This window comes from Accipiter gentilis, chromosome W (assembly GCF_929443795.1).
Source record: "Accipiter gentilis chromosome W, bAccGen1.1, whole genome shotgun sequence".
Lineage (NCBI taxonomy): Eukaryota > Metazoa > Chordata > Aves > Accipitriformes > Accipitridae > Astur > Astur gentilis.
This window is the reverse complement of record NC_064918.1, coordinates 32,183,600-32,205,549: the sequence shown is the minus strand read 5'-3', so window position 1 is coordinate 32,205,549 and position 21,950 is coordinate 32,183,600. Positions and strand designations below refer to the sequence as shown.

Genomic DNA, 21,950 nt, shown 5'->3' with positions numbered 1-21,950 from the left:
GTTGAAGGCAATGCCTTGTCTGTGGCAGTCTGTGTAGCTGTCTGTGTCAGTGTTCTGTGTGTTGGTGTGTGTCTCTGGGATATGTGCTCAGCTTCACTACTGGTTAAATCTGCAAATGGGAAAGCAGCAGCTGGATCCCTCAGCCTGGACAGAGGCCCCAGGTCCCCCAGTGCACCCGACTGGGCTACAGTGGCCAGGCAGGAGGAAATCCTGAGCTGGAGGTGGTGGCCACTCTTTACATCACTTAATACTCAATTGACCTCTACTCCCCCTCTGTATTTCCTCTAACACATGGAAATATTTTTCCACAGTTAACTAAGCACTCGCTATTTGCCATCACGTTCAGCCTGCATAAGTCAATGCTGATGCTGAGAGAAGTAGGTCCCTTTCACCTTCTCATTCTTGTTCCTCTCTTTTCCCTCTCCTTTGATTGAAACTGGAGTGTCTCCTGTGGTGGGTCAATCTTGGCTGGCTGCCAGATGCCCACCCAGCTGCTTTCTCCCTCTCTTCAACAGGACAGGTGTAGAACATAAGATGAAAAAACTTGTGGATCGAAATAAAGACAGGGAGATCACTTATCACTTACCATCATGAGCAAAATAGATTTGACTTGGGGAAAATTAATTTAATGTTGCCAGTTAAAATAGATTTGGATGGTGAGAAACAAAAACAAAAATTAAAACACCTTCCCCCCACCCACTTTTTCCCAGGCTCAACTTCACTCCTTCATTCCCTACTCCTCTTACCTCCCCCCACACCCTGAGTGGTGCAAGGGGGATGGGGACTGGAGGGTTGCAGTCAGTCCATAACAGTTCCTATCTGCCATTCCTTCCTCACACTCTTCCCTTGCTCCAGCATGGGTCCTTCCTATGGGCTGCAGTCCTTCATGAACTGCTCCAGTGTGGGTTCTCCACAGGCTGCAGTTCTTGTCAGGAAATACCCACCTGCTTCCAGCATGGGGCCCTCCACGGGCTGCAGTGTGGATATTTGCTCCACCATGGTCTCTCCCACAGGCTACAGGGGAATATCTGCTCTGGTGCCTGGAGCACCTCCTCCCCCTCCTTCTTCTCTTACCTTGGTGTTCTCACTGTTGTTTCTCACACTTTCACTCCTCTCTGCCTCTAGCGTTTTGCCCTTTCTTATATATGTTTCACAAAGGCATCACCAGCTTCTCTAATTGGCTCAGCTTTGGCCTGTGGTGGGTCTGTTGATGGAGCCAGCTGGAACTGGCTTTGTCTGGCACAGAGGCCTCTTCTCACAGAGGCCACCCCTGACCCCCCCTCAATGCTACCTAAACCTTGCCATGTACACTCAGTACATCTCCCTACACCCTTCTGTAATTCTGATGTCAATGTTCATGTAACCTTTGATTACCTTTTGTGCATGTGTTTTCCCATCCTTCTAATTTCTCTTGCCAAGCTTCCTTCTTCTCTCTTAGTTCTCACTTTGTGTTCACATATGACCCCCTCCCTTTTGTTTCTTGAAAAACAGTCTGTGGTTCTCCATCTTTCACTCCAGCTAATGCACGTTTTCCTTGTCTCTATAGCTACACTGTAAAGAAATAGTATATTCATGTTTCTCTAAATTGCCCTTATAACTCATCTTAGAATATTTTTCTTAATTATCTGGAAAAATTCCTACCATAATCTGATTGTGTCTTCCCATTTATACTAAATAGGTTTTCTCTCTTCTCTCCCCCACCCCCCTGCTTTTAATTTCTGTACTTCCTGTAACGGTGGTCGTTCCACCTTCCTCTATGCTCTTTACATCAAGGTTTTGGAGACTTTTTGAAACCTTTCTCATCTGTCTACTGGATCTCTGTCTTTCAGTGCTCCTTTATCTCCTTTCTCTGCATTCTCCCTGTGTGATTTCTAATGACAACTTGTCTGTCTTTTTATTCTTCCAGCTCTAGTAGACCAAACAGGTCTACTAGGTACAGCTTTGTTGATATGCAGTGTGGTGCAGCAGCTGTTTTTTCAACCTTCTGTGTCCTTTGACTGTTCTAGTCTATCATTGAAACCTTTGTAATTTTTGGCTTAAGGTTCCCATTGACCATCTCATCTCCATTCTCCTTGAATTACCTGCTTAAATTAACTGTACTCCTTGAATTAACTGCTGCTATACCTCTTTCTTGACTGCATCCCCATTTATGGGTATCTTTATTAATTTTTTATTTTAATTTTGGATCAAATTCACATTGACACTTTGCACTCTGTGCTACCAAGTTGTCTTCTCCGCTCTTTCACCATGTTTTGTCAAAGTTTCTCTTGATTATTCCCTTCACTCACTGCCAACTTCATGCAACTTTTCCTACATATATTGATGAGAGTTTGTCGTACCAGAGACTTTGTTCTGTGCTCTTCACATTCTAGTCAAAATACTTTGTTTTTCAGAGGCACTGAACAGGCATAGCATCTAAAAATAAAAATTAAGAGAGCTACAGCATTCAGAACATCTGAAGATCAGATCTGGCTACCAACACTGATGACAGTATAAGGGAGCTGGACAGCTGGACAAAATCCTGGGATAAACTCTAGGATAAAGTTTTCATGTTCAAACTTTCTGTGCCCCAAAAGGGCGGGGTTGGGGGGGGGGGGGGGGGGTGAAAACTTCTGCAAGAACTTCCAATGTTATCATAGAGAAATCTCAGATTTATTTTTTTTCCAGCACAATTGACACACACATTTCCTTGTGATATTTCAAAGTAGAAAAATTGTAATTGAATTGGAAGCATCAGAAAAGTGATCTGCTTCTATGTTTTTCAATAAGCAAAGCATTTGAGAGCAACACTCCATTTTTGTGTGGTGTTGTGCATTGGACTGTTGTTTCCTTTTCACTGTGCATCAAAAGGCTTTGTTTCTGGTGTTTCTAGAGAGGATGATGATCATGAAGAAAGGTAATAGTGGCTCAAGGTGAGAATCATAGAATATTCTGAGTTAGAAGGGACCCACAAGGATCATTGAGTCTAACTCCTGACTCCACCCAGGGCAACCTAAATGTTAAACCATATATTTAACAGTGATGTCCAAATGCTTCTTGAACACCAACAGGCTTGGGGCCATGACCACTTCCCTGGGGAGCTTGTTCCAGTGCTTGACCACTGTCTCAGTGAAGAACATTTTCCTAATATCTAATCTGAACTTCCCCTGATGCAGCTTTAAGCCATTCCCTCATGTCCTATCACTGGACACCAGAAAGAAGAGATCAGCACCTCCCTCTCTGCTCCCCCTCACAAGGAAGTTGTAGACAGCAATGAGATCACCCCTCAGTCTCTTCTTCTCTAAGCTGAACAAACCTAGTATCCTCAGCTGTTCCTTATAAGTCATGCCCTCTAGTCCTTTTACCATCTTTGGTGCCCTCCTTTGGATGCATTGTAATATTTTTATATCCTTCTTATATTGTGGAGCCCAAAACTGCACACAGTATTCAAGGTGAGGCCACACCAATGCTGAGTATAGTGGGACAATCACTTCTTTTGACCGGTTAGCTATACTGTGCTTAATACACCCCAGGATACAGTTGACCCTTTCAGCCACCAAGGTGAGGAGATTGAAGTAGACAGACACCTGTAATCTTGAAAGCAGACAACAGACGACCCTTTATTGCTGAAACACACACATACTTATAGTCACATATTCTGCAAAGTCACTGTACACGCGCACAAGCATAAAATATGATTGGTTATATCGACACTGTACACGCACACAAGCATAAGATATAATTGGTTATACTAACTCTGTACAGGCGCACAAGCATAAAATATGATTGGTTATATCAACTAAAACATGCGAAACTTGTCTCAGTATAATTGGTCAAGATAAACTGCCGAATTGAGGTTCTTTGTGACAAGTTCCCTTTATCAAGGAATGTGCACCTCTGTTCTTCTAATTGGCATCTTTCTTTTTCTGTCTTCTTGTTTATTCTGTTCAAGGCCTTCTAACGGCGTCTGGAATGCTCTTGTGACTGTTAGCTAAATATGTGTCCACAATTCCCCCTTTTTTGTTTTTCGTCAATTAACACAGCCTTACTTGATCTATCAATTAATTTTTAAACACATTGAAACATACAAGGCACACAAAATAAAAAACCAAACCACTACAAGATAAATCAAAACTATCTTAACTAATGATTTAAGAGCAGCTCTATTTTGTAAGGTTGTGTGTCTAATACTATCTACATCTAACAGTAAATCAGATAATACTACACCAATCTGTATTCAGGGACCCCCGAATTTGTGATTCCTGGGGTGGCAATGAGGGTTAATGCCCGATCCGTGAAAACCAGGCATTCCCATCCATTGAGTCCATGACCTGCTGCACAGGGGTCTCCATCAATAGATTCTTAAACTTTGTTGATGTCAGTGAAACCCCCTATTAAACCTGTGAAAAAGGGATTGCTTGGTGTTGCTGTACTGAGGTATAAGCAATCTTGTCCGGTCACGTCAGCCAGGGTCATCCAGATGTTTTCTTTGGTTTGCGGTGATATCCATGACTACGTCCATCCGAGGGCTGTGAGGAAGATGGACCATCTGTACATTCTTGTGCCGTCTTGCTCCACGAACTTAGCCCAGTCGTCGGTAGGTGCCAGCTTTACGTGGGCATCCCCACGGAGGCAACAATGGCCTTGCTGTACACCAGCCCAATGCTCCTCGGAAAATCCCGGTATTTATACATTTGCAGAGGAATGGATTCCAGCACACGTGGCCAGCGGGTGCCAAAATCCGCCTCAGTTGCAACATGGGGAGCCTATGACGCATGCGCTTGCTGGCCAGGCGTGCTGCACGAGTCATAGCCATCCTGTCTATTGTTTCATGGGCTTTGTGATGCGGTTGCAATGCACAGAGAATCTTGACCTGTTATGTTGGCCAAGGTGACCTACACGTTAGTTTTTGGCTGAGGTGGTATTCATATTGCCGCACCATCTACGATGTTCCAGATGATGATGGTTGTACAAATCGAGCGGGAGTCCATCGTGGGCCTGTATCTGTGGAAACACAATCATAACCTCACCCCCAGGTTATTAATGGAAATGGACCTTCCCATTTCCCTGTTTCTAGATTCTTAACTAAAACCATGACCTTACCCCTAATTTTGGCTTTAGCTAACTTTTCTTGTGGAGAGAGATTCCCTACTCCCCCTTTTTGTATTTCGTCAATTAACACCTGCTGTACTGCCCTTTGCAAAGATCTATGAAGACAATTAAACACAGTAAAAGTAATATTATACCTAATAAAATACACAAGAATAAAAGACTGTTCAGGTAATGCCAATGACACATAAAAAGAGGTTTGATTAATAGCTTTAGCTAGTGACACGCAAACATTCTTACTGTCCCACGGCATTAAACAATGTGGATGAATCACCAGTGTCACTGTCATGCTGCTTACTACAGTCAGTGTGTTCCATATAAATCTCAGCATAAGGTTTCAAATCTATGGGTAAATCAGGAACGTATCTGCCAGACATGGATGATGTGATATTTTTTGTTCAATTGCTGCCAAGGCTTGCTGTCCTGGTGCACTTAGTTGTCTTGTAGAAGTTAAGCTATCACTGCCCCTCAATAAATCCAGCAGCGGCTGTAAGTCTGTATTTGTAATACCACAACAAGGTCGAATCCACTGTAGGTCTCCGTTTAAATCTTTCTCCCTCTTTGGGCATTATTTCCCCTTTTTGTACACACAGGTCAATCCATTCCTGCATTTTATCCTTGGGGGATTTCTCTTCCGCCTTACCCACTACTTAAGCAAAAGAGTCCATACTTTCTACGATCACATTTGCTGCTTTTTCATATGCTTTTTTCGTCAACGGTTGCCTACATTTACCCCCATCTCTTTTTCGCATTTCCTCCAGCAATTCTAACATTTTCTCTTTTTGCTCTAGTATTATAGTAGCCAAATCGTCGTTTGCATTATTTGAATCAGGGTATATGCGAGGTATAATTTGTTCATGTTGAACGGTGGTATCTGGGGGCTGTTTTCTTGTAGGCAGATTTTTACTCGCTTCCTGATTCTGTAGGGTTTCCTTTAAGTGTACAGTTAGGGAGGCTTGGGAACTGTCAGATGGCTGATTAATATCGGCAGTCCCAGGGAGTGGAACAGAAGTCAAGGGCACAGGAGCAGGCGGACAAGCTCCAAAAAGTCTCTCTCGCTGCATTATGTTTTTCTCCCCGCTTTTCCCCTATCGCTTGCGGTTGGAGAGAGAGCAGCAAAAGCAGACGCAGACGCTTTACGATCTGCTTTCATTTCTTGCAGAGTTGTCTTAATCAATTTCCTTAAAGTTGCAAGACCTTTAACTTCTTTAGACCCATCACTAATTTCATCCCATAGGGAGGTTCCGATAGCTTCCCAGGTACTAAGCTCAAAAGCTGTACCCACACTAATTAAAAGGTTTCTGTCCTTTCTCCATTGTAGAAGCCGCTTTAAACAAGCTTTATCATATTTTTTGCCTCTCTCTGAGAGTATATGTTGGAGGAGCTTAACTACTGCTTCTTCTTGTTTGGAAAGCGTAGACCCCATCACCTCCTTTACAGGCTAGTCCTTTTTAATATCTGTCTCTGTTTTTTCAACCAGCCTCATAAATGTCTTTATGGCTGCCTTTTCCTTCTCAGATGCTGCGATACCCATGCTGCCTTTTATCACGTAAGCTTACAATTTCTGCCTGCATTAATGACATCTCCCTCGGTGTTTAATTCCTCATCACTGTCCGAATTATTTACTACCTCGCCACACACACTTTTCTTTTTTTCTGGGGTATCTTCAATTGAAATTTTTGCAGTGGCAGCCACCTCCTTTGCTGCCTTAAGGGCTTTCAATGTTTCCAGCACCAATCTCCACGTAGCAGAGATTTTCTGAGCCTTCACGTCCCCACGCAATACAAAGTCCCAAATTACTTTTCCCATTTCTTCCCAATTTTTAACTTCAAAGACTTCTACATTTGAAGCGGGGGCACCATGGTCCTTAAGCCACTTCAGCATCATACATAAAGTATTTGAATCATACTTAATCCCTCTCACGGAGAGGATATGTGAAAGCATTCGTACAATTGCCCCTTCTTCCACAGACAACTGGGCACCCATTTTAATCATTCTAGCTGCTCACCTTACTTCCAAACGAGCAGAGTGATTGATCTCCTGGGAGAATTTTGTCCGCTCAGTCCAGCTGGCTAGATGATCGTTCGGCTAGAGTCTCCTCTGGACACACCTCCAGCAATTCCAGCATTTTCTTGGCCCGCAGTCACATCGGGGTCACCATTTGAGGAGATTGAAGTAGACGGATGCCTGTAATCTTGAAAGCAGACAACAGACGACGCTTTATTGCTAAAACACACACATACTTATAGTCACATATTCTGCAAAGTCACTGTAGTCACACACAAGCTAAAAATATGATTGGTTATATCAACTAAAACATGCGAAACTTGTCTCAGTATAATTGGTCAAGATAAACTGCCAAATTGAGGTTCTTTGTGCCAAGTTCCCTTTATTGAGGAATGTGCACCTGTGTTCTTCTAATTGGCATCTTTCTTTTTTTGTCTTCTTGTTTATTCTGTTCAAGGCCTTCTAAAAGCATCTGGAATGCTCTTGTGACCGTTAGCTAAATATGTGTCCACACCAAGGCACATTGTTGACTCATATTGAGCTTGACACCAACCCAAACCTCCAGATACTTTTCTGCAGGGATGCACTCCAGCCTCTTGTTCTCTAATCTATATATACATCCAGGATTACACTTTCCCAGGTGCAGCATCCAGCATTTTTCCTTGTTAAATTTCATATGGTTGGTGATTGTCCAGCACTTTAACCTATGAAGATCTCTCTGTAAGGCCTCTACCCTCGAGGCAATCAACAGGTCCTCCTAATTTTGTATCATTGGCAAACTTAACGTATATTTGACTCCTGCAACCAGCTCATTTATAAAACCATTAAAGAGCACTGTCCCTAAAATTGAGCTCTGGGGAACCCCACTGGTGACTGGTCACCAGCCTGATGTAACCCCATTTATTATAACTCTTTCAGCCCAACCCTTCACCCAATTGTTCACCCACTGTGTTGTGTACATGTCTAGCTGTATGCTGGACATTTTGTCCAGAAGGATGCTGTGAGTGATAGTATCAAAAGCTTTGCTAAATTAAGTAAAAATAAAAGCCACATCCACTGCCTTCCCTTCGTCCACTAGGCAGGTAACCTTGTCATAAAAGGATATTAAGTTAGTAAGACATGACTTTCCCTTCATGAACTCATGTTTGCTCTGACCGATGACTGCATTGTCTTTCAAGTATTTTTCAATAACTCCCACAATAACCTTCTCCGTAATTTTACCAGGCACTGAAATGAAACTGACAGGCCTATAATTACCAGGATCTTCTTTCTTGCCCTTCTTGAAAATTGGAATAACATTTATTAGCTTCCAGTCAACTGGGACCTCTCCAGATTCCCAAGACCATTGATAAATAACTGCAAGAGGTCTCACAATAACGTTGGCCAACTCTTTCAGTACCCTGGGATGAATCCCATTGGGCCCCATAGACTTACGTGCATTCAGTTGCAGCAGCAAATCCCGTACAAGTTCAATGTCAACTGGGAGCTTCATTCCCCAAGTCGTGGTCCTCCAACCCAGGGCTCTGGGGGTCCCAGGGCCCATTGTTGGTGTTAAAGACAGAGATGAAGAAGACATTAAATGTCTCTGCTTTGTCTACATCCCTATTTGTGAGGTGACCAACTTCATCAAGTAACAGACCAATATTTTCTTCAGTCCTCCTTTTGCTGTTAGCATACTTTAAAAAGCCTTTTTTTTGTTATCCACCACAGTTCTGGCCAGCTTCAACTCCAATTGAGCTTTGGCTGTATGAATTTTCTCCCCACAGTGGCAAACAGCATCTCTGTAGTCCTTCTGTGTAGCCTGACCTTGCTTTCAAAGTCCATACACATTCTTTTTCCTCCTAAGTTCCAGAAGGAGATCCCTGTTCAGCCAAGCTGGCCTTCTGCCCCACTTGCTTGACTTTTGACACATTGGAATTGCCTTCTCCTGCACTTTTAAAAGATGGTTCTTAAAAAATGACCAGCATTTCTGGATCCCAATACCCTCAAAAGCAGATTCCCAGGGGACCTTTGTGACAAAAAGACTTAACCGCAAAGTTCAAGCAAACGACTTGAACTTCACTCACAGACTTAACTGCAAGGTTCAAGCAAATGATTTATTTGAACTTCACTTACAGACTTAACACGCCACTATTGCAGGTTTTACAGATACAATGGAGGAATGCACTATTGCAATTCTAAAAGCAAGAGTAGTACACTATTACAACCACAATCTACTCACAGACAACCACAAGCACACACGTGTTTACAAACTTAAAGCATAAACAATATTCACTTACCCCTCCAGGTAAGGGCTCTCAATCCCAGGGAAGCTACCTCGACCGGAATCCCGATCAAGGAGGGGAAGGGTTTCCTTCACAAGCCAACTGTATAGTTGGAGAAGTGACTCCCCCATTTCCAACCTGAATCTTAGAGTTTTTATCCCCTTTGTGGAATGGTGTGTACAACTATGTCTGAGTGGATTATGATATATGCCTAAATGGATTATGTATATCTGATTGGAGTTTCCCCTTATCTTTCTTTTGCTGGTCTGTGATTGTTTGAACACACAAGGTTGTCATTTGAAACTGAAGCTGAAACCCTCCAGTTTTGGGGGGGGGTTTTAACCTTGCTTCCTCAGGCAACTGAATACTGGTTGGATTGAGACTCAGGGCATACTATTTGTTAAGGGATTTCAAGGCTCAGTTCAGGTTTTGGTTCTTTGAATGGCACAGCCACCGCCCTGTTTAGTTCAGGGTTTATCAGACAACCCAGGGCTAAGCTGTCTACACAGCTCCCTATGAGTCATCTCTGCAGACAGACAGGGCCTCAAGGCAATCCAAGGCTGGGTTGCTTTTGTAACCCCCCCTGAGTTGCTTGTGCGCACTAGACCTGGTGAAACTCGTTTGTGAACTATGAGCTGGACAATCCATACAACCTTACTAACTAGTTCCTTGAGCAGTCTAAAGTCTGCTCTCCCAAAATCCAGGGTAGTAGCTCTGCTGACAGTTTTTCTCATATCACCAAAGATTTTAAACTCAACCATTTCATGATCACTGTGGCCAAGACAGCCACTAATCATCACATCACCCACGAGACCATCTCTGTTTACAAATAGATCTAGGAGGGCACCTTTCCTAGTCGGCTTCCTTAGTACCTGTATCAAAAAGTTATCTTCAACATGCTTCAGGAATTTCCTGGACCTGTTTGTGTCTGCTGTATGATAGTCCCAGTTAAATTGAAGTCACCCATAAGAACAAGGGCAACTGATCTAGAGATTTCCCTTAATTCCTTATAGAATAATACATCAGTGTCATTGTCCTGGCTGGGTGATCTATAGTAGACTCCCACAACAACATCTGCTTTATTAGCTTTTTCCCCTAATCCTTACCCAGAGGGTCTCAACCATGTTATCCTGTTTTACTTCAATTGTACAGGTTAGAAGCTGCCAAAGATGACTATCGCATACGTTGTGAAGAACTAGAAAAGGAAATTGCAGAACTGAGACAACAGACTGAAGAGCTTAGTATATTAGCAGAAGAGGCTCAGTCTTTGAAGGATGAAATAGATGTACTCAGGTAAACTACGTTCCATTAGCTTTGGGTTGGTTTTTTCCTTTTATAGAATATATAAATAGTTTTAATCCACAGTAAAATTCATATAATTAAATTTAGTCTTCATTAGCTTTTGATGTAATAGTTTTAAGGATGGTTATGTATTAAAACACTTCTTAAGCAATTAAGTAAAAGCCACTCTGTGGCCATCAAAATGATGGTTCTAACTTGTGTGTCAAGCAGTCTGACATCAGATTACAAAGTACCAAAAAGTTCTGTTCAGCTGAATTCATCATAGTTTCACAGTGTTGAGTATGGCTGTGGGGATTCATTTGCTATTGTTAGCTTACAGGTTTTGGGTATTTGAAATTTTTGTGAAAACTTTCAGTTTAGAGGATATTTTCCTAATGTTGTTTGTTTTCAGTCAAGCTGTGAATTATTTAGGAGTTGGTTACAATTTAAAGTAATGATCCCATATTGAGAAAACTCTGAATGTATTATAAACTGAGCCCTGTCTTGCATTTTTGTTAAAAAGGATTCAGACTCCAAAACTATTATGGTAATTCTGTATGACTGCTTGGGAAATGGATATAATAGTTGTTAGCATAAATTTGCCATTTCCTTTTTCAGAACATGTTTATCCCTTGTTATCTTAAAAAAAAAAAGTGAAGGGCAAAAAATATTATTTTTACTGTGGTAAAGCAGTGGCTTCTGAGGATTAATTTAGAGTTGGAAGGAAATAGGTTGGAATTGTAGGAGTGTTAACAATTTATTTTTTAATTAATATTGGAAGCAGATAAGGAAATTATAGAAATAATTATGCCATTCAAAAGCACTTCTGATAACAGCACTTTGTGTCAACTAATGGGGGGGAGAAGACATCTTGAAAACCAAGACATTTAGTAGTGTGTGAGGATGTTTGTGTTCTTGTGCTCCCTTGATGTCTGGGAATGTTTCCTACATTGATTTCTAGTCTTCCAAGTACAGATTTGATACAAATGTTCAATCTTTTGTCTTCCCAGGCATTCTTCTGATAAAGTGGCCAGGTTAGAAAGCCAGGTAGAGTCATACAAAAAGAAACTGGAAGACCTGGGTGATTTGCGGCGGCAAGTGAAACTATTAGAAGAGAAGAATACGGTGTACATGCAAAACACTGTGAGCCTGGAGGAAGAACTAAGGAAAGCCAATGCAGCACGTAGCCAGCTGGAGACATACAAGAGACAGGTGAGAACATCATCAGTGCAATAATTCTCTGTGTTTCTCAACATTTCTTCTTTGCAACATGGCTTATACCTCAAAGTAAAAAAACCAAACAAAACCAGCTCCTTGTGTTTGCTTCTTTTGTAAATACTTCTTTCTTCCTCCCTCCCTACATTGCTTATTGGTCATTATGTCAAGTTTGTGTTACTTTTGTCAATGAACAGTCTTACCTCTCAAAAAGTAACAGGTTTATGAAATTATTCCTAATTCAAGTTCAGTAGTGGGGCTAGAATTAAAGCTTCTTTCTCAGAAAAAGCATTCACTCAAAAATTTCCAGCAGTGGGGAATCCACCATAGCCTTGGTAAGTTATTCTAGTGGTTAAGTAAGATTTTTTTCTTTAAGTTTCTAACCTGAATTTGTCCATCTGTGGCTAGAAAGTATACATCCTCCTTCCTCTATATCATCCTTGTTGCATATATGCATCAAGAAAAGTACCTTGTGCATCACCAGAGCCCTCAGGAGTGGAGAACATCTGTTTATTTTCCTGTTCCACTGAGAGGGATGTGACTATTTCTATAAAGGTGGAGGACACGTGCATATCTCCTTTTTGCATCTACAGTACATTGACCTGCCATCATTCTTGGATCCTTTTTGCAGGGCCAGCTTGAGCTCGATGTATGCAAGCAGTGCCTTGTCTTTATTCTGACTTCCCTTAACCTTGAATGGTCACACTACAGGTGTCCCTACATGTCAATCCACAGCAGAATTTAAAAAGATACAAAAACAGGCACCAAGAGCATTGCAAGCCCTGGAGTGATGTGTACCCCTCAAACTTGAAAGCTGTTTCCCTGCATTTGGCCATCTTGATAAGTAGGGCAATTAGCTTGCACCTCCCTGGGCTGATTGCTATTATAGTCCAATTGATTCCACCAGGAAAAAAAACAGAACTTGGATAAGGAAAAAGGCTAAAATAACATACAAAGGGAAAAGGAAATATAGAAGGAGATGGTCTTTCACACACCATTAATATCTCATTTGCTCATAAAAGGAATAATTCCTCCGAATAACAGAGCACCCATTACAGTTGCGTTATCCCTGATGTTTGCATCTGATCATGCTTATTTCAATGATTATGCAGATTTTGAAAGGGGGAACTTTGTTCCTTATGGCTAAACTGTGCATCTGCAAAGAATATCTCTTCTTCTCCCTCATTCCCAATGTTTTATGGATAAGATTTTACAACTGAGGAGCTGATGTTTTGTATGGAACTTTACTGCTGGCTGAGACTGGAGTAAAGCCCAGGCCTCTAATCTGGCAGACCTAAGTTTCTTTCACTTTAACCACACTGTCTCAGAACAGACACACAGTCTGTTTGCCTTCAATGTCTATAAAGTTGGGCTCTTCTTGAATATACCTCTGAGACTAAAACATGAATGAAGAAAGTATAAATATGAAATGTCATAAACAAATTAGTTTCCAGGAGTCCTAACTCTGTGTCCTGCTATAAGAATTAATTATATATCTTCAGCTGAGTCTTGATTCAGCTTATGTGTTTGCCAGTCAGTCTTTACTCTGGGATTGAGTCTACACTAGTAAAGGCTGAGAACTTTGCTGAGTTGTCTTGTGCTCACTGATCTTTTCTGCTAAGCTTTTATACTTCTCCTTTTTTAGTTTTAAAAGCTCTTTGCTAACTTAAAGCTTGAAAAATATCTACAAGATTTTGTTAGGAACATATTGCCCCTTGAAATAAAGAAAACTGATAATGAACCTGCAGCTGAGTTTTTATGTTTGTGTATTAATAAACAATAACAAATGTCTAAGCACAAGAACATTTAGCTAATTGCATGAACTGGTGCCTGACTTGTGAGTGAGGTTTGTAGAAAAAGAGATGACAAAAGGTTTCTTGAGAGTTTTTTCTTTTCCTTGGCTTCTCTGAAAGTAGGATTATTCTACTGTTCCTAAGGTCTTTGGTTCATAGGATTATACAGCTTTTCCTGTAAATCTCACTTGTATGTAAATTTTTAAAGATACTTTACATCTTTTTGTTGTTTCTTTTATTTGTGCTGCTAAGGCCTATTATTTGAATTCTTTTGGTTATGCTGAAACATATAACATTTGATGAAAAAGAATTTTAGACTGTCCTGTAGGTAAATATTTCACTTATTTGCCTCATGGCGCATGGTCATTAACTGCTTTCTTTCATATGTTTTCTTTTAATGTTAATAATTGCAGACAAATTACTGCTTCTTGCTCTCACAGGCAGTGGAATTACAAAACAGATTATCTGAAGAATCCAAGAAAGCTGATAAACTAGATTATGAATGCAAATGGTTGAAAGAAAAAGTAGACAGCCTCCAAAAAGAAAAAGATGTAAGTTTCATTATATTATTTTTCTATAAATCTTGCAGAGGAATGTGTCCTCTAGTGTGATTTCCCCTTTCTTTTGAGATCACTAATCACTGATTTAGTTTCTGGTGTCATCGTGGATATGCAGTATAGATACCAGTTTATTATCTTCCTCTATAAGCCACCAAGAGACTGAGGTTGATTGATTGCTGATTGTCGAAGCTGGTTTTGCCATATAAGAACGGAAGGTCAAGAGACCTGCACAGGAGATCCAGTTTTTAGGAATAAAAAGGCAAGATGGACATCGTCAGATCCCAATGGATGTGATCAACAAAATAGCAGCTATGTCCCCACCGACCAATACAAAGGAAACACAGGCTTTTTTAGGTGTCGTGGGCTTTTGGAGAATGCATATTCCAAACTACAGTCTGATTGTAAGCCCTCTCTATCAATTGACCCTGAAGAAGAACAATTTTAAATGGGGCCCTGAGCGACAACAAGAATAAATTAAGTGGGAGATTGCCCATGCAGTAGCCCTTGGGCCAGACACGGCAGGAAAAGATGTTAAAAATGTGCTCTATACAGCAGCCAGAGAGAATGTCCCTACCTGGAGTCTCTGGCAAAAAACACCTGGGGAGACCTTAGGCCGACCCCTAGGGTTTTGGAGTCGGGGATGCAGACTATCGGAGGCCTGCTATACTCCAACTAAAAAAGAGATATAGGCAGCATATGAAGGAGTTCGAGCTGCCTCAGAAGCGGTCGGTACTGAAACACAGCTCCTCTTGCACCCTGACTGCTGGTGCTGAGCTGGATGTTCAAAGGGAGGGTCTCCTCTACACATCATGCAACTGATGCCACATGGAGTAAGTGGGTCGCACTGATCACAGGACAGGCTCGCACAGGAAATCCCAATTGCCCAGGAATGTTAGAAGTGATCATGTACTGGCCAGAAGGCAGAGATTTTGGAATGTCACCAGAGGAGGAGGTGGCACATGCTGAAGAGGCCCCACTGTATAATAAACTGCCAGAAAATGAGAGGCAATATGCCCTGTTCACTGATGGATCCTGTCGCATTGTGGGAAAACATCGGAGGTGGAAGGCTGCTGTATGGAGTCCTACATGACAAGTTGCAGAAACTGCTGAAGGAGAAGGTGAATCAAGTCAATTTGTGGAAGTGAAAGCCATCCAGCTAGCGTTAGATATTGCTGAAAGAGAAAAGTGGCCAGTGCTCTCTATCTCTAAACTGACTCATGGATGGTGGCAAATGCCCTATGGGGGTGTTTACAGCAATGGAAGCAGAGCAACTGGCAGCACAGAGGCAAACCCATTTTTATCTCAACCCATGAGTTTTACTTTTTTTGATTGATTCTCCTCCCCATCCCACTGGGATGGGGGGAGTGAGCAAGCAGCTGCGTGGTGCCTAGTTGCTGACTGGGCTTAAACCACAAAACAGGGCTTCATCACGCATAACGGTTACTTGGAAACACAAAGCATCATAACTTGATCTCCCCTTCCCCCTCCTTCCCCACACTTTTTATTGCTGAGCATGATGTCATATGGTTGGGAAAATCCCTTTGGTCAGTTTGGGTCAGCTGTCCTAGCTGTGTCCCCTCCCAAATTCTTGTGCACTCTCAGCCTACTCACTGGCAGGGCAATGTGAGAAACGGAAAAGGTCTTGATGCTGTATAAACACTGTTCAGTAATAACTAAAACATGGGGGATTTATCAAAAATATTTTGGTCATAAATCCAAATCACAGCACCATGCAAATTACTATGAAGAAAATTAACTGTAGCCTGGCCAAAATAAGTACACACTCCTATCTTCAAGTAGGGCAGGAAGGAGGACCCAGGGAACTATGGTCTGGTCAGCCTCACCTCCATCCCTGGGAAGGTGATGGAGCAGCTAATCCTGGAAACCATTTCCAGGCACATGAAGGACAAGAAAATGATCAGGATTAGTCAGCATGGCTTCACCAAGGGGAAGTCATGCTTGACCAACTTGATAAACTTCTGCGATGAAATGACTGGCCTGGTGGATGAGGGGAGAGCAGTGGATATTGACTACCTAGACCTGAGTAAGGCCTTTGGCGCTGTCTCCCATAAGATCCTCTTAGAGAAGCTGTATGGGCTGGATGAGCAGACACTGAGGTGGATTGAAAATTGGCTGAACGGTTGGGCCCAGAGGGTGGTGATCAGTGGCACGAAGTCTAGTTGGACAGCAGCGACTAGCAGTGTACCCCAGGGGTCAATACTGGGTCCAGTCCTGTTCAATGTCTTCATTAATGATCTGGATGATGGGGCAGAGTGTACCCTCAGCAAGTTTGCTGGTGACACAAAAGTGGGAGGAGTGGCTGATATGCCAGAGGGTCGTGCTGTCATCCAGAGGGACTTCAACAGGCTGGAGAAATGGGCTGACAGGAACTTCATACAGTTCAACAAGGGGATGGGCAAAGTCCTGCACCTGGGGAGGAACAACCCCAGGCACCAGTACATGCTGGGGGTCACCCAGCTGGAAAGCAACTTGGCAGAAAAGGACCTGGGGGTGCTGGTGGACACCAGGTTGAACATGAGCCAGCAATGTGCCTGTATTGGGTGTGGCTGGGATAGAGTTAACTTTCCCCATAGCAGCCCTCATAGTGCTGTGCTTTGTAGTTGTAGCTGGAAGGGTGTTGATAAGACACCAATGTTCTGGCTACTGCTGAGCAGTGCTCCCACAGCATCAAGGCTGTCTCTCCAAACTCCCCCCACAAAGGCTGGGGTGGGCAAGAGGTTGGGAGGGGACATAGATGGTACAGCTGACCCAATCTGACCAAAGAGATATTCCATACCATATGAGGTCATGCTCAGCAATAAAAGCTAAGGGAAAGGAGGGGGAGGAGGGGGCATTTGTTATTAAGGCGTTTGTCTTCCGAAGCAACCACTATGCATACTGAGGCCCTACTTCCCAGGAAGTGGCTGGACATTGCCTGCTGATGGGAAGTAGAGAATAATTATTTTTTGTTGTTGTTTCCTTTGCTTCTGCGTGCAGCCTTTGCTTTTCTTATTAAACTGCCTTTATCTTGACCCATGAGGTTTTAATCTTATTTTCTCCTCCCTGTCTCACTGAGGAGGGGAGTGATAGAGTGGCTTGGTGGGCACCTGGTGGCAGCAAAAAGGGTAAATGGTATCCTGGGCTGCATTAGGAGGAGTGTTGCCAGCAGGTCAAGGGAGGCGTTCCTTCCTCTTTATTCAGCACTGGTGAGGCCACACCTGGAGTCCTGTGTCCAGTTCTGGGCTCCTCAGTACATGAGAGATATGGAGCTACTGGAGGGTGCAAGGAAGATGGAGCCAGGCTCTTTTCAGTGGACGGGACAAGAGGCAATGGGCACAAACGGAAACAAAGGAGGTTCTGTCTGAATATCACGAAACACTTTTTTATTGTGAGAGTGACTGAGCACTGGAACAGGTTGTCCAGAGAGGTTGTGTAATCTCCATACTTGGAGATGTTAAAAAGTCATATGGACATGGTCTTGGGTAAATGGCTCTAGGTGGCCCTGCTTGAGCAGGGACATTGGACCAGATGACCTCCAGAGGTCCCTTGCAACCTGAACCATTCTGTGATTCTTTGATTTTAAGCGTTATGAATAATTGTTTGCATTTTTACCTTAATCTGACTCGAGTTAAACATAATTTAAGGGAACTGGATAACAATAAGACATCACACACCCAAGGATGCAATAAGGGCCCTGGAACACCTTAAGAAATGCTTTAACTGTCTGCCATATATGGAGAGAAACAGAACAGGTCCCCATTTTACTTGTGTAGGTCAGATAAAGTACTGGCACCACAGAAGCCAGAGGAGATAGAAGTGTTTTCCAATAACTGCTGAGGTGGGATTCAGTAGCTTAAATATAGGCCTCTAGTGACACTTTAGATGTCCTTGGGATATCCTGCCTGGCCTCCAGCTACTGGTGCAGAAGGGCACAATCTCCCATGCTCCAGTGCTAACCCTGTGCAGAAGTCTCAGAACCCTAGTGTCTCAGTTTTCAGTAGATGGCACCTGGTGACAATGAAGGCTCTCTGACATGCAGTAAGATATTGGGATACATTCCTGAACCCAAGGGTCACAGTGAAGGATGTGTAAATCACATTTGTTGATTCTTCACTTCACAGAGCTACCTCACACATGAATAGTTAAAGGTTGGCGACAAGACTTTTCATTTGTGAAGTCCCTTTTCAGCTTGGGGAACCCAAACTAAAAATATGCATGTTGAAAGCAAAACCAATTCCACATTTCCAGCCTGCAAACTTAGTAAAGCTCATAATATAACAACACTTATTGTCTGTAAAATAAAATAGTGTTATGATTTAGAAAATGTAAATTTGTTTCTCATAGCAACCTATCATTTTCCCTCAGTGATGTAAAAAGCAAGTCAGATTTTCATTAACTGCCCTGGAAGCAAAACATACTTTCAAAATTTAATACCTTGCTTCTGTTCACAATTCACAGCACATCCCAAGATAAGCTGAAGCATTCTCCCAAGCTCTGCGATTCTGTGATTTTGTAAGCTTATATTCAGATATCTTTAGACCAACAAGTGTAATATGCAGCAGCAAACCTTCTTAACGAATTGCTGTTTCCAGAAAGTAGTTGGTCTTTATTCTATTCTGAAATAAGTTTAAATGCCTTGACATGAAAATCTTCTCTTGAGTTGCATATAAATTCTTTTTTAAGTGTTGATGCTATGCCTTGTGTCAATCTGCTTAGTGTTATAGATGGATTTGTAGTGCCAAGAATAATATTAGTGTTGTTCCTATTATTCAGAGGTTAAGAGCAGAAAGAGATTCCTTAAAAGAAACTATTGAAGAGCTCCGATGTGTACAAGCACAGGAGGGTCAACTCACCACTACAGGTAAGAGACAAAAAAGGAATTTAAATATATTTTATCTAAAGTGTACAGAGGTCTTGCAGAGAATACTGGATATGTCTTTATTTAAAATATTTTTTAATACCAAAACCCACTTTTGGTAATACTTTGTTTTCAAATGCTTATGAACTCATGAAACTTTCAGTTTGACTGAAATTTCTCATGTTTAGTCTCTTCCCAAATATGGTGGTTTTAGAAAATGTTTCTCCCTACCCCAGGAATTTGATTTCTGAATAGTCATGCTCAATATCTCTGTCACCTCCAAAGAATATTATGTAACAATTTCCTGATGCCTACATGATGGTTCATATGCTGCAATTTATTTCCATGTGTTACGTTGCACAGCTTTTTAATTCTTATATAAACCAAACAGTAAACCATCCACCATACAATCACTTCTCCAGAATGGGTGAAAATAGGAACAGTGATTGTTCTCCAAATTGTGTTTTACTTGTCTTTCCTTATTGCTAGAGGCCTGACATTTGTATTATTTCCAAATTACTTAAGAGCATTACTCTAAATCTATCAACTTGTAGAATAATGTTTATTCCTGGTCTTTTAAAAGAAAGTTACTGTTCTTCCTGGTAAACTTTATCTCTTTCTTTTCCTGACACAGCACTGATGCCCCTGGGAAGCCATGAACCTTCAGATAGTCTAGCAATGGAAATTGTTACTCCTGAAATCAAGTAAGTTAACTCATATTTTTATTCTGTCTAAGCCTTAGAATGTGCACATAAATGACCGTTCCCATCTGGTTTTCAGTGTTTGAAAAATTCTAAGATTCATGTTTGTTCTTCTCCTTCCCTTTGGATTTTCATACAACAGCACCCTTTATGCTTATAGACAAGATTCACTTGAACTCTCTCAAGTTTGTCTTTTTTCAAAAGGACAAACAAAGAAACCCTTCATCCTCAAGTTGGGTTTCTCTTCCTGCAAAGAATTCATACAATTGCAGCGTCTTATGTGCTTTAACAGACAAAAATATTTGTAAAAAAGGGATATATTGTTATTGTATGGGGAAAAATACATTAAAATTGTCAAAATGAAGAATAGATTTTAAAATGCATTTGCATCATAGCATTAGAACAGCCATGCACTGTTAGAAAGAAAGAGAAGGAACAGGACTGAAAATCACTATAGTTTAAGGTAATGCAGTCTGTGTTTAGCCTTGCCAGTGCCTGGTATCACTATAACTTGAAGTCATTAAGGGCCACTCTCATCTCAGAAGTCTGCAAGCTCTTTAGGAGCTCATTTTTTCCTCTGCAAATGTTGGTACAACTATTTCAACAGTTGGAAAGCTGCATATGGGTTCAAGAAACTTTTTAGAGTAGCTAAAGGATAACTTGCTAGGTAAGTAATAACATAAACAAGTTGTTTCTCTTCCAGCTGCATTGCTGTGCATTGCTACAAGAGTAGTTCCTTTCAGTTTTGTTCTCTAGCAGTAGCAAAGGAGGGTAATGCTTTGAGGCAGTATTACAAAAGTAGGGGGTTACTGCATGAACATTCAAATGATTTGCATAGGAGAAAACAGGATCCTAAATGCTGTAAATGCCCAGTCATGGCCACGTAGAGTTCACTGCCTCTCTACCTTCAGCAGCTCCAGAAGCTGGGTTTCGGACTAACATACATCTATGCTGGCTGTGTGGAGGTGCTAAACTTGGCCTCCTTGCTTACTTCAGAAAGATGGACAGTAGCAGTGGTTGAGCTGGGAAGACTGCTTCTTCCTGATCTACAGAGCTGGACTGCTGCCACTGCTTCCAATGAAGTGTGAAGGTTGCAGGAGGCCTCTGTTGCTGGTGGGAGGGGGCTCCCACCCATAGGAACAGCTACTGCTGCTCTATCTTCTCCATGACAACACAGTTTGGGTGTCTCCACTGTAAGCTAGCAAAAAGAGTATCTGGCCATTCAGACAAGATTTTCTGTTCAACCATCTTTTCTCATCCCATAGACAAAAATTGTAGACTGGGTGAAAGTATTTCTTTCATAAGGTGGATTCAGTCTATGGGCTGTTGGTTGGACTTGTTCTAAATAAACAAGTTAAGTGACTGTTGTGGGTTGACCCTGGACAGCAGCTAAGCACCCACACAGCCACTCGCTCACTCTCCCCTGCCCTGACCCAAAGAGACAGGGGAGAGTATAGGAAGAGCAAAAGCAAGAAAACTCGTGGGTCAAGATAAAGACAGTTTAATAGGTGAAGGAAATAAGGAAGAAAAACCCAAGTGGTGCAAAGGCAATCACTCCACTTCCCACAAGCAGACTCATGCCCAGCCAGTCTCCAAACAAGAAAAACCAAACTCACCCCCTTCTTCCTCTACCCCAGTTTTTATTGCTGATCATGACGTTATATGGTATGGAATATCCCTTTGTCCAGTTGAGGTCAACTGTCCCACCTGTGTCCTCCCTCAACCTCTTGCCCACCTCCAGCTTACTCACTGGGCTGGAACAGAGTGAGGAAAAAAAGAAAACCAAGCACTGTCCAGCAATAGCCAAAATATTAGTGTGTTATCAACACTGTTTTAGCCACTGTCCTGGTTTCGGCTGGGATAGAGTTGATTTTCTTTCTAGTAGCTGGTATAGTGCTATGTTTTGGATTTAGTATGAGAAGAATGTTGATAACACGCTGATGTTTTCAGTTGTTGCTAAGTAGTGTTTAGACTAAGGTTTTTTCAGCTTCTCATGCCCAGCCAGCAAGAAGGCTGGAGGGGCACAAGAATTTGGGAGGGCACACAGCTAGGGCAGCTGACCCAAAGTGGCCAAAGGAATATTCTATACCATGTGACATCATGCCTAGTATATAAACTGGGGGTAGTTGGACGGGGTGTGGGGGGGGGGTGGATTGCTGCTCGGGAACTAACTGGGCATTGGT

General features: G+C 42.1%; 4 protein-coding genes across 22 annotated transcripts in view; 1 reads left to right on the top strand and 3 right to left on the bottom strand.

The window, feature by feature from the left end:
- The window catches only part of LOC126035480 (microtubule-associated protein RP/EB family member 1-like), a 281,270-nt gene that overhangs the window by 15,534 nt on the left and 243,786 nt on the right, over positions 1-21,950 (bottom strand). The window lies entirely within an intron of this gene.
- The window catches only part of LOC126035473 (uncharacterized), a 309,976-nt gene that overhangs the window by 157,116 nt on the left and 130,910 nt on the right, over positions 1-21,950 (bottom strand). The gene's annotated exons all lie outside the window — the stretch shown is intronic.
- The window catches only part of LOC126035483 (uncharacterized), a 187,573-nt gene that overhangs the window by 78,950 nt on the left and 86,673 nt on the right, over positions 1-21,950 (bottom strand). The window lies entirely within an intron of this gene.
- LOC126035447 (protein Hook homolog 3-like) overlaps positions 1-21,950 on the top strand; it is a 144,873-nt gene that overhangs the window by 96,987 nt on the left and 25,936 nt on the right. For all 16 annotated transcript variants that reach the window (XM_049794039.1, XM_049794034.1, XM_049794026.1 and 13 more), the window contains 5 exons: positions 10,512-10,652; positions 11,651-11,852; positions 14,089-14,199; positions 18,982-19,069; positions 19,701-19,770. In XM_049794039.1, coding sequence (XP_049649996.1) covers positions 10,512-10,652; positions 11,651-11,852; positions 14,089-14,199; positions 18,982-19,069; positions 19,701-19,770 — 612 coding nt within the window. The remainder of the gene's footprint in view (positions 1-10,511; positions 10,653-11,650; positions 11,853-14,088; positions 14,200-18,981; positions 19,070-19,700; positions 19,771-21,950) is intronic.